The 16,129-nt window shown below is 36.5% G+C and overlaps 1 protein-coding gene across 1 annotated transcript; it reads left to right on the forward strand.

Moving 5' to 3' along the window:
* Positions 1-6,910: 6,910 nt before the first annotated feature.
* LOC110850430 (poly(U)-specific endoribonuclease homolog) lies at positions 6,911-7,685 on the forward strand. Its single transcript, XM_022097863.1, has 2 exons — positions 6,911-7,054; positions 7,443-7,685. Exons 1-2 carry the CDS (start codon positions 6,911-6,913, stop codon positions 7,683-7,685), a joined length of 387 nt encoding a protein of 128 aa, XP_021953555.1.
* The last annotated feature ends 8,444 nt before the right edge of the window (positions 7,686-16,129 follow it).

Genomic DNA, 16,129 nt, shown 5'->3' on the forward strand with positions numbered 1-16,129 from the left:
TACATTACCAGAACTAGGTCATAAAATAATATAAATTCATATGCACCCTTATCATAACCATTGCAAATTGTTCTGGTAATGTTGAAACACACATTACCAGAACTAGGTCATAAAAAAATACAAATTCATATGCATCATTATCATAATCATTGAAAATTGTTCTAGTAATGTTAAAACACACATTACCAGAACTAGCTCATACATTGTCTCAGCCTTTGAGATAAACTTTGAAAAAATTACGAATGAGGCCATTTTCAAAAATTCATAACCCAAAAGCTAATTTTTCGCAATACAATCAAAAAATAGGTAGGTGTCTTTTAATGCATTTTTGCTAATAAAGTCATCGAGACAAGGGTGTCCCAAGTCATTAATAGTGTCTCACTTGGATGCACTCCCGATAGGAGTTAAGCACAAGGAAGTAATTTCCCAAGTGAGATACTGACTGGGACAGGTAGTGGTATGCAAGGTAAAGGTATTACGGTGGTAATTACGATGTGTTTTTTCCATACTCGCATTCGCATTAGCATACTCATATCATTTCATACAAGGTTCATACCCATCCCTTATGAAATCTCTGGGTCATGGGCATCCCTATCATACCCTTGGCTCATATGCACCTCTTGTGAAATCTATGGTTCACAAGAGGGAAATGGTCTGGTAATGTTGAAATATACATTACCAGGGCCCAGATGCGATGTAAGATGTCATGGGTTCATAACTAGAAATCGCACTGGGTCGTAACCTTGCTGGTTACCTGATGAACGGGAGTAGCGACCTGTCTTGGGCTTAAAGAGAGCCGAAACCCAGTTGTTGTGTCCTAGCACTTTGAAATTAATACGAGCTCTTCATACCAATGGTATTACCGTTGTAACCGTTGTAACGTTAGAAGTAGCTCACCCTGTAATAATGATTTTGACGTAATTTTGCACCAATGGTGCAGAATAGGCGTATAAAATTAAAATAATTTTGGTATAAGTTTGCATTAATGGTGCAGAACAAGCGGAAAAAATATATACATAATTGTGACATAATTTTGCGTCGATGGTGGAAAATAAATGAGGGAAAACAAACAGTAATTTTGACATGAAATATTGGCAAATTCGAAGTAAAAATTATAGTCATTTCTTTCGGTTCTTCTGCATGTTTGCTGCGTTTTGCATCTGTTCCCTCAATTGTTTGGCACCATTTTGAGTCGCCGATTTTTCGATATAAGTGGTGCTACTAACTCGGTCAAGAATGCCAATAACTGGCTCTAATTAGCATGAATTGATGCAAAAGAGTCGTTAACGGACAGACGGACGGACGGACGGACGGACAAGAGGAATGCAATAGCTCCTCTGCTACGCAGGGCGAGCTAATAAACCGTTGTAACGGTGGAAGTAGCTCACCCTGTAATAACCATTTTGGTATAATTTTATACCAATGATACAGAATATGCGGAAAAAATGAATACGCAATTTTGGCAAAATTTTACATTAATGGTGCAGAATATGCGGAGCAAAGATATATGTAATTGGGATATAATTTTGCACCAATGGTGCAAAATACACCAGGGAAGAGAAACCCTGATTTTGACATAAAACCTTAAAAAAATTGACGTCAAAATCATAGGTGTTTCTGACGGTTATTCTGCACTTTTGGTGCGTTTAGCATCTATTTTCTCAATTGTTTCGCACCATTTTGAGTCTCCGATTATTCGATATCAGTGGTGCTAATAAGTCGGTCAGGAATGCCAATAACTGGCTCTAATTAGCATGAATTGATGCAAAAGAGTCGTTAACAGACAGACAGACGGACAGACGGACAGACGGAGGGACGGACAGACGGACGGACGGACGGACAAGAGGAATTCAATAGCTCCTCTGCTACGCAGGGGGAGCTAATAAACCGTTGTAACGGTGGAAAAAATATATACATAATTGTGACATAATTTTGCGCCGATGGTGGAAAATAAATGAAGGAAAACAAACAGTAATTTTGACATGAAATATTGGCAAATTCGTAGTAAAAATTATAGTCATTTCTTTCGGTTCTTCTGCACGTTTGGTGTGTTTTGCACCTATTCCATCAATTGTTTGGCACCATTTTGAGTCGCCGCTTGTTCGATGCCAGTGGTGCTATTAAGTCTGTCACGAACCTGAATAAGTCGCAGTAATTAGCATCAATTGATGAAAAAGAGTCGTTAACAGACAGACAGACGGACAGAGAGACAGACGGACAGACGGACAGACAGACAGACGGACAAGAGGAATTCAATAGCTCCTCTGCTACGCAGGGTGAGCTAATAAACCGTTGTAACGTTAGAAGTAGCTCACCCTGTAACAATGATTTTAGCATAATTTTGCACCAATGGTGGAGAATTGGCAGATAAAATGGATACACAATTTTGGCATAATTTTGCATTAATGGTGCAGAATGGGCGGACAAAAGATACACATAATTGTGATATAATTTTCCATCAATGTTGGAAAATTAACGAGGAAAATGCATCCATAATTTTGACATCAAATCGTGACAAATTCGAAGTAAAAATTCTAGTTATTTTTTTTCGGTTCTTATGCACGTTTGGTGTGTTTTGCATCTATGTTGTAAATTGTTTGGCACCATTTTGTGTTACCGACTGTTCGAGACCAATGGTGCTACTAATTTGCTAAAATTTGCACATGGGGCAAATTAATTAGCATCAATTGATGCAAAAACCTCGTGAACCGACAGACAGACAGACAGACGGACAGACGGACAAGAGGAATTCAATAGCTCCCGTGCTACGCAGGGTGAGCTAATAATCGTAAGTACGACAGGAAAAACTTGATAACCACGTAACTCATCATTACGGCGAACAAAAATACGACAAATTGAACGATCGGGAGTGTAAAATAAATTGCGGAATTGAAAACTGTAGTCACAATTTGCAGCTGGCGATGGATTATTAAATATACATAAAGTTGTGAAGATCTCCGGAAAAAGTGGGAAACTTTGTCATCTCGTTCGACCCAATTAATACCGGATTTCACTGATAAGCCTGCATTCGTGATTATCATTACAACCCCCACAAGTATCAAGTTTGCATGCAACATTTAATGTTGAACATTATGATAAACATGGCCGTCATTCTGCATAAAATGACTCCAATTGAGGGAATAAATGTCAAGTAGCGCTCTATAAAATAAGTTGGTTCCAAATTGTGTATTGCAAGTGGGACCACGGCAGCTCCTGGTGGGACGAGAATTATTCCAAGGATCCAGGCATGCAGAAAAAGTCCCATGAGATCTATTTTTGCGCATGTGCTACCTGAAAATAGTAATTGAATTACAATCATTACACGGAACTTGTAGCAGAGTTGAATCATTTTTTGCAGGTTCAAGCCTGCATACATAGGTTGAAAATTTGGACAATGGAATTTATTTATCCAAAATGGGTCGTTTTTTTAATTTTTAAGTTACGAAAGTTAGCCCATTTGCTACCCGAGTTTGGGACTAAAAATTATGTAAAACTGTACAAAGTTGAAGTGTATATTTGTCAGCGGTAATGCGTTTTAAATTTAATGATTTTTTTATGGTCATATTCAGTACTTATTATGGATGAGCTGGTCTTTTTAAGAATAGAGCTAGTATTGGTCAATGTATGAGTTATTATGGTCAGTTTTAGTATTTAATTATGATCCATTAACGATAACCTATTAAATAGTACTCATATAATTACATATTACCATTATCTTGGTTTAATTTCTGCTTCAAAGTTTCCACGCTTCGATACACGAAACAAATATCCGACCCGTTCCACAAATAAATTGGAGTCATGCTGAGCGTCAAGGTGATTCCAGAGCAAAGGACGGTTATAATGATCGCTGAGCTCGTCAGTTCGGGGTCCCTTTCATAAGAGAGGACTTCTTTCGTTACGATGAAAAATAAGAACAAATTAGTAACCACAAGGACACCAGAGAATAGCATGGATGCCTTTAATTGTTTAAGTGGTGTCGGAGTTGGCAGTCTCGTTGCTCCATTCCAGGTAAGAAATTGGGTGTATAATGGGTTAGAAATGATGTTGAAGCGTAGGAGGGCGTCGAACGGGGTGTGACTTGGGATTTGCACCGTTTTGCATATTTTCCAGAAACTTTTTAAATACGACCATGCCATTTGGACAGATTTTAAAGCGTACATTTCCAACTTTTGGGGTAAAATCAGTAAGTATGCAGACTCTTGCAAAACTGGATTTTTACTGCATTTGGCATGGTAATACAGAGCATTACCATTTAGTTATTTTGTGGTGTTTCCGCTCAAAATTTGTAATTATCGGATTTTCAACAATGTTTAATCCAAGCTTTTGAATTTGAAAATGTATACTAGATTAGGAACTGTACTTTTCCAATATTTCACAACCATAAGAAATCTATTTTATCCCAATTTCCAACCTACTATTAAAAAATTCTACCTACATACGTACACCATGAGTTTAGCAAAATACTAAAATTTTGTGATTAAATGGAGTATGTAATTCTTCCCGATTTTTCATTAAACTAGGAAATTGGGTTTAATAAATATGACTCGATCAATGCGCGCAGATAGATAACTACCAGGGATGGGCAATCCCAACATTTACGATGGATTACGGATTACAGATTAATGAATTTAAGAATTATCATGGGATTACTGGATTTGGATTACTTTAATCCTGAAACAAGGTGGATTACTTGTTGGATTACATGTATAAATTAGTATCTTGGATTACGGATTATGGATTACAGTAATCAGATTATGGATTATTATCCGGATTACAAAAATTCATACTTATTTTGAATAACGGCACGAAGGATGCAATTTGCCTTTCACTGGATCTTTGTAGGATAACCACTTAGCATCAGTACTTCCATATTACTCAATTTTACAATTTCGAAGAAGTTGCCATCAAGAATAGTTCAAATTTTCACTTGGCTTGTCATTTTGGAGACTTGATTGTTGATAATGCAATTTTAGATATACCGTACTAATGTAGTCCAGTAAATCTACCCATATATCGTGGCACGTACATATGTATAAGTAATCGGCGATAGGATTTTTTGGCAGAATTTTGAAACAGAATAATATTAAGGGAATATTGTATGCGAGTTTTAAGTTTGAATACATATTTTTGTCTCATTCCCTACTTCCATGTATTCAAATGGTGATTTTAAAACTTGTTCACCTTCTGTATTTTTAACTAACTGAAGGTCATATGAAAAAAAAATCAAAATTATAATCTCCTAGCTTCGTAAAGTGAAAATTATCGATTTTTTGATACAATTAAATCTTCATTTTGTAGGAGATTGACAAGTTTTAAAATCGCCATTTGAATACATTGAAGGAGAAAAAGTTGAGACAAAAATATTCAAACTCAAGACCCGAATACTATGACAAATACGACGGAAAATAAACTATGTGGCAAATAAAATTGACATTTCCCCAATTTTGTAACTGATTATATAAGCATTTGCGAGATTGAGTTAATGCTGTTCTCGGGGGGAAAGTAATCCAACAAGTAATCCGCAATCCGATTACATTTTCCAATTTCATAAATTGTGGATTATGGATTACGCGTCATTTCCGGAGCTAACCGGGATTACGGATTACGGATTACTTCTAAATATAAATTTTTATTGGATTACTGGATTACGGATTACATTCAAAGTAATCTGATTACTTAATCTGATTAAAGTAATCCTGGGATTGCCCATCCCTGATAACTACATACTGAAAAATTGCAGAATATGGACATTATTCCTATATTTTCCCTCTAGTAGATTAGGCCTAGGACACCGACATAAGCGTTTTACAAAAAGAAAAAGTGGTTAGATATGCAAAGAAAAATAATTGCGATTTCTCTCTGCACTCTTAAAAAACTGGTATGGAATAGTACTTATATTTATGATTCTACTGGCCCGGTAATAATTAGCATTACCGTTTAGTCATGCTGTGGTGATGAAGACCTTTCCACGAAGGAAAAAAACTATGTATTACCAATCGGATAGGAAGTTATTACCGAATTAAAACAAGTGCGGAGTCGCCACTCTGCAATATTTTTAACCGTGTGCGGACAAATAAATTGAGGCAAATACTTATATAGTAAAATAACAACGAATCCAATCCAATTTTTTATTGGTATGGACTTGCAATATTGTGAATTTTTTATAACTGGTTTCGTAGTCCCAAGTTGCATAAAATATTTGTCAAGCAAAGAATTAGCCATGCACGTGCAAAAGCCTGGTAGTATGTATGTACCAACATTATTGGCATTATTACATGTGTACACGAGGATGTTTAACTTACAATGTAAAATTATGGCGCATCAACATAAATATGTGAGAATGACTTAATTTATAAAGTATGACATGAAAAGGTCATATGCATATCGCTGTGTGTATAGGTACTTGCAATTTATGCTGGTTGGAATTTGTCAAAATATTTTATGTCAAATCTTTATTAGGCGGAGGAAGCAAACCTCAAGTTGATTCTAATCCCCTCACATTAATTTTCACTCGGATTTCTCACTCGTATAGCATAATCATTGATGCAAAGTAATCAGAAATTAATTACGGTATAAAACATTTCACAGGTTTCATACACGTTTGATTTTCTTAATTATTGGAGGTCGCACTTATATTTTTAAATTAATATATTCATATAAAAAATTCGGTAGAGACAAAATAAAATGGAAAGACTCAATTTGTTCCCCATTTCTAAAGCATTGCCATGTCGAAAAATAGAATAATATAAAAAATGTAACGATTTAAGGTCGACCCTGTTTTATACCGTAATTAATTTCTGATTACTTTGTTTCAATAATTATGCCATGCGAGTATGACGGCCTATGCAAGAGTGAGAAATCCGAGTGAAAATTAATGTGAGGGGATTAGAATGAACATGAAGTTTGGAACATGAAGTCCGGAATGGAACATGTCTTTCTAGCTGAATTAAAGGATGGCGTGTCTGGTTTTCATAATTGGGTATTTTTTGCTAAGCAAGAAGAAGCTGGACTACTCAATTGCGCGGGATGGATGAAGTTCTTGGACATGGGAACTGTGAGCATTAAATATGTTTCCAATAACTCACATGGAGGTCCCCCAAAGGATGCTTACGGATTTGGATGAAACTAGTGTCAATCGATTAGAAATTTAATTGGTATGAGAGATGCAAATTGAACTATCTACCAATCGGCAGGTTTTGCGGAGGTATTTTCATCCAAGGAGGCGAAAACGGGCCCCAAACGCTACCAATTTGACACTTTACAAATTTACGTCTTTTCTCATCTTTTTATGCAAACAGGTCCGCCAAACGTGCGCATTGGCAGATAGTTCCATTTGCAGATTTCATGCCCAGTAAATTTGTAAATCAATGAACATACGTTGGGAGACCTCCATTGTCAGTAATAATTGAATATACCTATTTATGTATTTTTATCCCCCACAGCCAGGAGCACTAATCCAACACAAGTTTGTGTGGTGTAGTGCTTGCAAACCGATTAGTTCCATGTTTATCGGAACTTCGCCGGAATTCGAGTTAGCTGTGTATTCAGCTTGTTTGCTTGTCCGACCTGGTTCCACTACTTGTCCGATGTTGTTTGATACCAATCCTGTTAAAGTTACCACATACACGATTGGTTCTTCGAGTCAGTATGTAGCATCATCATACGCCGACCCAGTGCTGCCATAATTTTTCTTGTAATTTCAGCCTGTTCTTAAAATTACAATAAACATTATTCTGAACTTATAAGGTTCTAAGACACATAATATAAATTATTACAACTGCGAAGAACAGGGTTCTAAACCTTTCATACTTATTAAACTTAAATCCATGGAATTCATAACCACATTGCAATTTGCAATGCGATGTCAAATGCGACTTCAATTCTCAAAAATAATATTGTGAATACTTTCAACCATTTGTACATACTTCGAACGAGTGAGACACGAGGAGTAACGTAAAAATAGCTTTATACTACCACACCCCAGGGGAAGGAGCTTCCGCCAGACCCTTCTACACGAGTTTGGTGAACACTGATGACGGTATTGTATTCTGCATCATTTTTTAAGACAAAACTGAAGGCATACGTTTTTCGAAATTCCGTATACTTTCGGAGATATTGGAGGGCAAAGTTTCCCTGCGTATGACCTTTAGGTCCATTTTTGGCCCTTTTATAATTAAATCTCCAGAAGTGCATGTCCTAGGAATCAACTTTTTAGCTTGAAAAGGATTCGATACGCGAATTAATGTGTCCATCCATTGTTATCGTTCTCGTATTGAGCTGAACCAGCCCAACCGTTTCACAAACGCAGTTTCCATTATTTAGCGAAAGGCAGAGTGAGACTCGGATTCTGGTGGGTATCCACCACCACCGCTGACTGTCGTTGCCAGTGCCGTATGGTGGTCCGTCTCACTTCTCACTCTCTTCAAATTGTTTACCGGGATTATGAACCAACTCGTGTTGAGATGCTTTTCATCTCTTACACGAGTTGGTTCAGTTGATAAATCGTTGAGCTTAAGTTTTAAATTTGGGGAGATTTGGACAAACTAAATTTGCTTATCTTAAAAACTGATAAGCGCAGTGATAAGCCCGATAGCGTTAATTTTCGAATGCATATCATCATTATAAATTCAGAAAAGCTTAAGTTTTAAATTTGGGGCGATTTGAGGCTGTTTTAATAGCTTCTATGTAATTACCTTTATGTATATCATAAATACCTATACATTGTTACGGCTCCTGCCGTATAAGCCCCTCCCTCAGAAACTTTGACCCCAAAAAAGTCATGGTAGCGGTCATTTCGCAGCGGACAACAAAAGCGGAAAATGTGGCACCTCTGAAAAAGAAAAATCTGGCATCAGGTTGTCAGCCGCGAAATGACCGCTAAGGTCACTTTTTTAACGATTTATATGTAGGTCGAAAAACCGCCAATTTTCGAATTTTGAAAGTCTTGATGCATCAAAATGTTCATATTCATGAGGGAAGTCAAATGTCAAATGCAAGTTGGTATCTACTTCTTTCTGTACCGAGTGTACATTGACCTTCTCATTTTTCCCAATTTTCTTCCCCAATTTTTGAAGGGGGTGTGGTTGAATATAATTCAAAAACAGCTATGCTATATTAATCCCCCCACCCAAAACTGAATTTGTAATTTTTTATGTGCAATTTGGTGAAATCGATGCGAAAAAGACTTGCACTTTTGGCTCATTTTGTACCTATTACTTTCGTATTTTTCTCGGTGAGTATGAGTTAACTTTATTATTGCATTTGTAAAAAATATTTACCCAAGTAATAAGAATAACATACCGCATATGAGTTTGAACTCATTACCGGATAAATAAAAGACCTAATACTGGGCAGTTTTAATAATTATCTCCCGCTGCAGTACTAACTTAACATACCTTTGTAATTTATTAATACCGCTCTGCTTTTACGGATAATAACAAAAAGTAATAATTAAAGCTTTTGGATTATAATGAATTTTGGTAAACAATTTTATTACTGCTGCGAGTAATCATGTTTGCCAACTGCTCAATAATAAACGACTTTTTTATTACCACAGTTCTAACTTCTAAGAGTGTATAACAACAATTCTTTTGTAACGTATAGGTCCTAAGCAAATATAACATGCCTCCTTCAATCCTACTATAAGCTACCCTCTTTCAAACAACAAAGTAATCGTATTATCCGTCACTCTGTCTATAAAACTCAAAAAGTACTTCATCCTTAAGCCATTCACCAACGTGTCCAGGGAATTAATAAACTCCAAATTTATCGAGTTCGGCAGTAATGCCGCGAGAACTCTCCTCCTCCACTTATCCGTCCCATGTTTACGTCGCATCCTCCAAATAAACTCTTTCGAGCCTCTCGCCGACATAGCGATGTACGAAATCGCCGCGAATTCACCCACTGCGCATGCCCCAATCATTCCAAGGCCTATGCCTACGACGAGCAAGGAAATTTGATCGGACTTAAGAGTCAGCTGCGTCACCAGAAGGTATACTGCCACTGAGGAGCCTAATACTGTGATGAATTGGTGGAGACAAGGGGTGACGAAATCTTGTGCAATTTTGGCCTGAATTTTGGTCATTATTCGCAATCTGCGTGCACCTTGATTGCAACTTTGAAGTCTAATTCTACACCGTTTCCATCCTTTAGCGGGGTTATGAACAGGGTCCACAAGTATAACGTGACAGTTCCATAAATTATTATAAGGATGCAAATCGCTACTACGGACGACGTCATCATTAAACCAATGAAAGTATCAAGTCCAGCGACTATCCAGATTAGAGCAGAGAAGAAAATTTTCTTGGGTGCGAACAACTTTTGAGCGATGGTGTTAACCGGATTGTACGGTGATAATCCGACGATTAAGAAAATTGGGGGATATGCATAGTCCAGTATGAAGTAGCAGAAGGATATGACGTAGCTGGTAGCTTCATATGGTTTCCTTACGCGTTTCCTAAGAAGGGAATATGACTCTGGTGGGATGATATCTGGAAATAAATTTAAGTAAATGGTTGTTTGAGATTCGTCTCTGCAAATTGCGCCAATTGCTAGACCGTTAGGTGAAGCTAAAGGTCTAGCGAATGTTGCCAAGACAACCGTCTCTAATTGTTTTGCATAACAAGTTTTGCATTTATATTATATACAGATCAAAAGAAATTCTCGAAAAACCAGAATAATAATAATTCGACACCAGTCGTTAATTTAATAGCATTCAGTAATCAATTATTATAGTTAAGTATAGCTATATTTATAACTATTTAATGTAACTGCAAATCATCAGGCTTTAATATTTTTGTCCTGGATTTACCTACCATGCAAGGATTTCTCCAAATTAATCATTGCGTCAAATATATCCACAAATTTGCGAGGACCGGATGCTTTTGCGAAAAAACAAAAGACTGGAGTACAACAGGCAACTAAGAAAATTGCTACGAAGGCGAAGCAGACGTCTTCAGGACTAACATTTTTCTGAGTCACAGACAAATAGATACCATTGCCAAACAACACAGGCCCCGCTACGAGTAGGAGGCAACCCACCAAGAGCTGATAGACCAGGTAGTGAGCTCCCGTTGTCAAGGGTGTGGCTCGGTCCTTTTTGTAATTCCATTCGAAAAAATACCCCAATCCAAAAGAACCTAGCTGAGTTGCGATGACTCTTCTTCGAAGATGTGACAGTGCTTCAGTATACCACTTGTTGCACAATTTTATATGTTTATATAGTTTATTTAGTTGTAATTCTTGAAGGCCTTTTGCGAAATTATACATTTTAAGTTTATGCACGGAGCTCTTTATTAAGTACTTGTTTAATTTTGCACTCTATTTGGTTATATTCGCTCCAATTAATATATGTTTGTCCGCTCAGGCGGGCTAGCAAAGCGAAAGGTCAAGTATGTATACATAACCCTGGAAAGAGCAATGACGAACTTCAAAATTACCTGTACATGGTGTTTTCCCCACCCCCTCGAATTTGAAAATGGATATCATAAATGAACTCAGGTTGGAAAATAAAAAATATATGTTTTCCTCGATTCTCAAATTGCCCCACCCCCTGCCCCCCCTAGACCTAATTTGCGGTTTTGGACTTATCGCCACCCCCAAAGGCGATAATGATCCCGAACCAGCGCACAGATTCCTCATTTGTGATTCCCTAGAGCGTCGCAGAAAATTAGTGACCTAGGTCAAAATTTATAATGACCTTAACCTGAAAATTTTGACCTTTTTTTTCGTTTTTTGGCCATAACTTCCGTGTTTATGAAATGGTATCTTTCTAGCTTCATATCTCTACAGAAACCCTATATTCTGCTTCTCATGCCATTGGGTTGAACCTTCTAGGTCAAAAACTAAGGGTACTTTGTAGGAAGACCGACTTTGGTCGAAATTTCTACAAAACACCCTTAATGCTAACTTTCTTAATGACCGCCTGGTCGATTTGCTTCAAATTTTGGTATGTTTTTGTCCTAAACTAGGTGAACATAGTTAAATTACCGTAATGTCGAAATCGACCTGCGTGACCTTGTTTCAGAGGTCAGTGGTACTTACTGGGAGAAAAAGTCTCACATAACCCCACATATGGGGTATCGTTGAAAAGGTCTTGATGAGAGGATTAAGAATATGTATACTTTGTGGGGTCTTGGATCACCCCCTCGTGGTCCAGGGGCAGAAGAATATTTTTGAGTTTCTCTGTATATTTGTCCTATTAGCCTCCAATCTACGGCTGTGTTAAAATCTGGAGAATTGAGATTTCTTGCCTCTCTGCCTCTGGACCACCAGGGGGTGGTCCAAGACGCCACAAAGTATATATATTCTGAATCCCTTCGCCAATACCTTTCCAACGATACCCCATATGTGGGGTTATGTGAGACTTTTTCTCCCAGTAAGTACCCCTGACCTCTGAAACAAGGTCACGCAGGTCGATTTCGACATTACGGTAATTTAACTATGTTCACCTAGTTTAGGACAACAACATACCAAAATTTGAAGCAAATCGACCAGGCGGTCATTAAGAAAGTTAGCATTAAGGGTGTTTTGTAGAAATTTCGACCAAAGTCGGTCTTCCTACAAAGTACCCTTAGTTTTTGACCTAGAAGGTTCAACCCAATGGCATTAGAAGCAGAATATAGGGTTTCTGTAGAGATATTAAGCTAGAAAGATACCATTTCATAAACACGGAAGTTATGGCCAAAAAACGAAAAAAAAGGTCAAAATTTTCAGGTTAAGGTCATTATAAATTTTGACCTAGGTCACTAATTTTCTGCGACGCTCTAGGGAATCACAAATGAGGAATCTGTGCGCTGGTTCGGGATCATTATCGCCTTTGGGGGTGGCGATAAGTCCAAAACCGCAAATTAGGTCTAGGGGGGGCAGGGGGTGCGGCAATTTGAGAATTGAGGAAAACATATATTTTTTATTTTCCAACCTGAGTTCATTTATGATATCCATTTTCAAATTCGAGGGGGTGGGGAAAACACCATGTACAGGTAATTTTGAAGTTCGTCCGATGTAAAATATTTGCGTAATAAACTTGGGCAAATCATAAATAATTTAAGCAAGCTTGAAATCAACTAATCCACATAAGAATTAAGTTTAGTTGAAAGGTTAATTCCTAATTGGAGACAAAATTAAAAATAAGTTATGGACTGACATTTAATAAACTTATTCGTTCCGGTTTGATGAAAAATAAAAATATGATCTCAAAATAGTTTTGTTGTATGTCTGGGAAACCAATATACTTATAATTACAACAAGACCTTCATAATATAATTTTAATTTTATACTATCAAACCCATGACTGCGCCATGACCCGTATTAAGTTTGGTCAAAAAATTAGTCGACCGAAACCTATAAAAAATTAAACTCTTCTAAATATTTTAAATTCTTCGTCAACACAGTGTCCAGCCTGTTCCCAACTTAAGTATTCTATTTGGAGTGGAGGTTTCACAATAAAGTTAATCCGCTTTTGTAGCATGATTATTACTGATTATTACTTAATCGTATTTTGAATTATTCAGCCTGAAATTAAATTGAAATTGAATTCGAGGTCTAATTTTGATAGCTCTATACATATTCTGTTTTGGCTTTACATTAAGTGGAGATAATAGGGACTCCCAAGTTTGAATAAAAAATCGTTTTTTTTTTATTTTTTCGCTTTTTTCCTATAGCTTATACATGAGACAAAATAGAGAAAAAATCAAAAAAGCGATTTTTTATTCAAACTTGGGAGTCCCTAATAGTTGTCATTTTATATTTTATGTACATACTACAGCAGAGACAAGGAATATGCAAACATCGCAACTCTTATATTGTTAGTCTACAAATTGTAGATGACGCAAGGTTTAAAATAAATATGTTTATCGAAAGAATAAAGATACATATGTAAACATATTGTGAGCAGTTTCTAGTTTGCGAATTATTTATTTGCATGAAATGAATACGTTCGTGGGGGAGACCTGCATATGTTAAAAATGAGACAAACTGTAAAGATTTAGCCTCTTGTTTTAGCAATGGTCGAGTAAGCTTTTAAAAACTTATGTCTTAAGGCTGCGATTTAAGTTTTTAAATCGAGGTGGGTGCATGTTGGCGTCAGGTGGAAACCTTAGAGGTCCTTTAGAGAATAAAACAATTATTTATTGTTGTATTAATCTTAAAAAGAGCTAAGTGCAGTGACATGTTAATTGTAAAAAGATCTAATTGCAGTCTCTTCTTAATTGAAGAAAGTGCAGAATGCGAAGGAATGGTTATACCGGTGCACTTAGCTTTTTTTAGAATTAAGAAGTGCACATGGATCTTTTCGGAATTAAGAACTAACTGCACTTAACTCTTCTTAGAATTAGCATAACGATATGCAAATCTGTGAAAGAAGGTACACATTAGTTGATCAAAAACATATTTATTCATTCAAAACTTATTCAATCTAACAATTGGAAAACAAATATTAATTCTTCATTCAAAGTTTTAAAAATAAATTATTCACCAAAGTGTGTAGTAATCCACGAATAATTCAGCTCTTGAGCAAACGAACTTATAAATTATAGGATTCATTATCCATTTTCTTGTAACCCATACTCCTTTAAGAAAAAGAAGTGATAATTCATTATTTGTAATTTCAGGATTATCACCACTGCGTCATCACGGGTTGAAATATTCCTCCACGCAATTCCAGTTTATCGATTGGTTAACCATTATATTTTACTTTGGCTCGCCATTCATCCTAATCTTTAGCATATTCGTTGGCGCCGATCCTTTTCTTTTCCTCGTAACGCATTCTCTTAAATTTTACCCATTCGTAAGGCACATTTGGTTACCGGGTTACGCTAAAATATTGCAAATAATTGCCCTCCCCTTCGTCGCATGGCCCTTGTACAACCTCATCGTCTACGAACTCTTTCGAGTTGCCCTCTTCTCGTTGTCCGTCTTGGTTAACGCGGGGGGAAAAATGTTCTCAATTTTGCACTCTTTACACAAAAAGCAAATTTTGTGTAAAAATGTTCCACTTTTGCATAAAACGTATTATTCGCGCTTGCAAATTATTTCGCAAAGTGTGGAACCCGCGATTAAAATTTCGATGGTTGCCGTTATCACGTCTTTGGCAATGGTGACTTGTACAATGACCTTAATTGTGGTTCGTCTCCATGGAAAATTTAAGTCTGGGTTGCTCCTGAAAGGGTTTAAGTCAAAATCTAGAGTTTTAAAACGCTTCTAATTGTCGCAAATAACATTACAGCATTATCTAATTTTAACCTGACTTCAATTGCATGGGAGTAATTCCAAATAAACTTGTTCCCTACATAATTTTTGAAGTAGGGTTAAAACTGGAAAACTTCTCCCATAATCGAAAACAATGCACACTCACGAAATGCACACTTAAAGCCTAGGCATTGTTAGTTTACTTAAGCAGCATAAAAATATTCATTAAAATTATTTTGTAGCAAATTTAGATTTGTAGTTTTATCTTACTTAAAACCCTAAATAGTCGGCTTACTGACCTTGTTAACAATGCAGTTGTTAGTTTTTACACACATTTGTTGCATATTGTTCACTTCAATAATTTCTCACAAAGTCTTGAACCCTTCGAGTTTAAACTTGGAATTCTGTTCCAACACTAAAGGGTTAATTCTCCGAGATTCCACTTTCTCTGTTATTTGAGACTTCACAATTTAATCAACCTCGTGCAGTTTGGCAGAAATATGTATGAAGAAAGACTATTAGTAGAAGGACAATTAAACTTAAATACTTATTTATTTCGTAGGGCGGCAAATGCATGAATGACATATTTTCTTGGAATGTGATTGCACTGTTTCTGCTATTCGGAGTGATGTTATCCCTTGCTGGATGGTTATCAAAGGGTGTGCATGATATCAAGTTATTATTCGACTTATCTCGTATTTTTTTCAAACGGGAAGAATGTCGCATTGCCTCTAAATAAATAATGCAAGTTTCTTCTTGCCTACAAATGTTTCCTTTATTTGTAATTTTAACCTCCTTCCCCTTATATATTTTTAAATAAAATTTCCCTTGAATACGATGTTCATCTCATAGCAACCAATTAAATTTCCATGATTTTCTACAGAAGACCAATATTTTTTTCAACCAGTTTCCAAGTTTCACGAAAAACACAAAATATCCACTT

The sequence above is a fragment of the Folsomia candida genome, unplaced genomic scaffold (genome assembly GCF_002217175.1).
Source record: "Folsomia candida strain VU population unplaced genomic scaffold, ASM221717v1 Fcan01_Sc005, whole genome shotgun sequence".
Taxonomy (NCBI): Eukaryota; Metazoa; Arthropoda; class Collembola; order Entomobryomorpha; family Isotomidae; genus Folsomia; species Folsomia candida.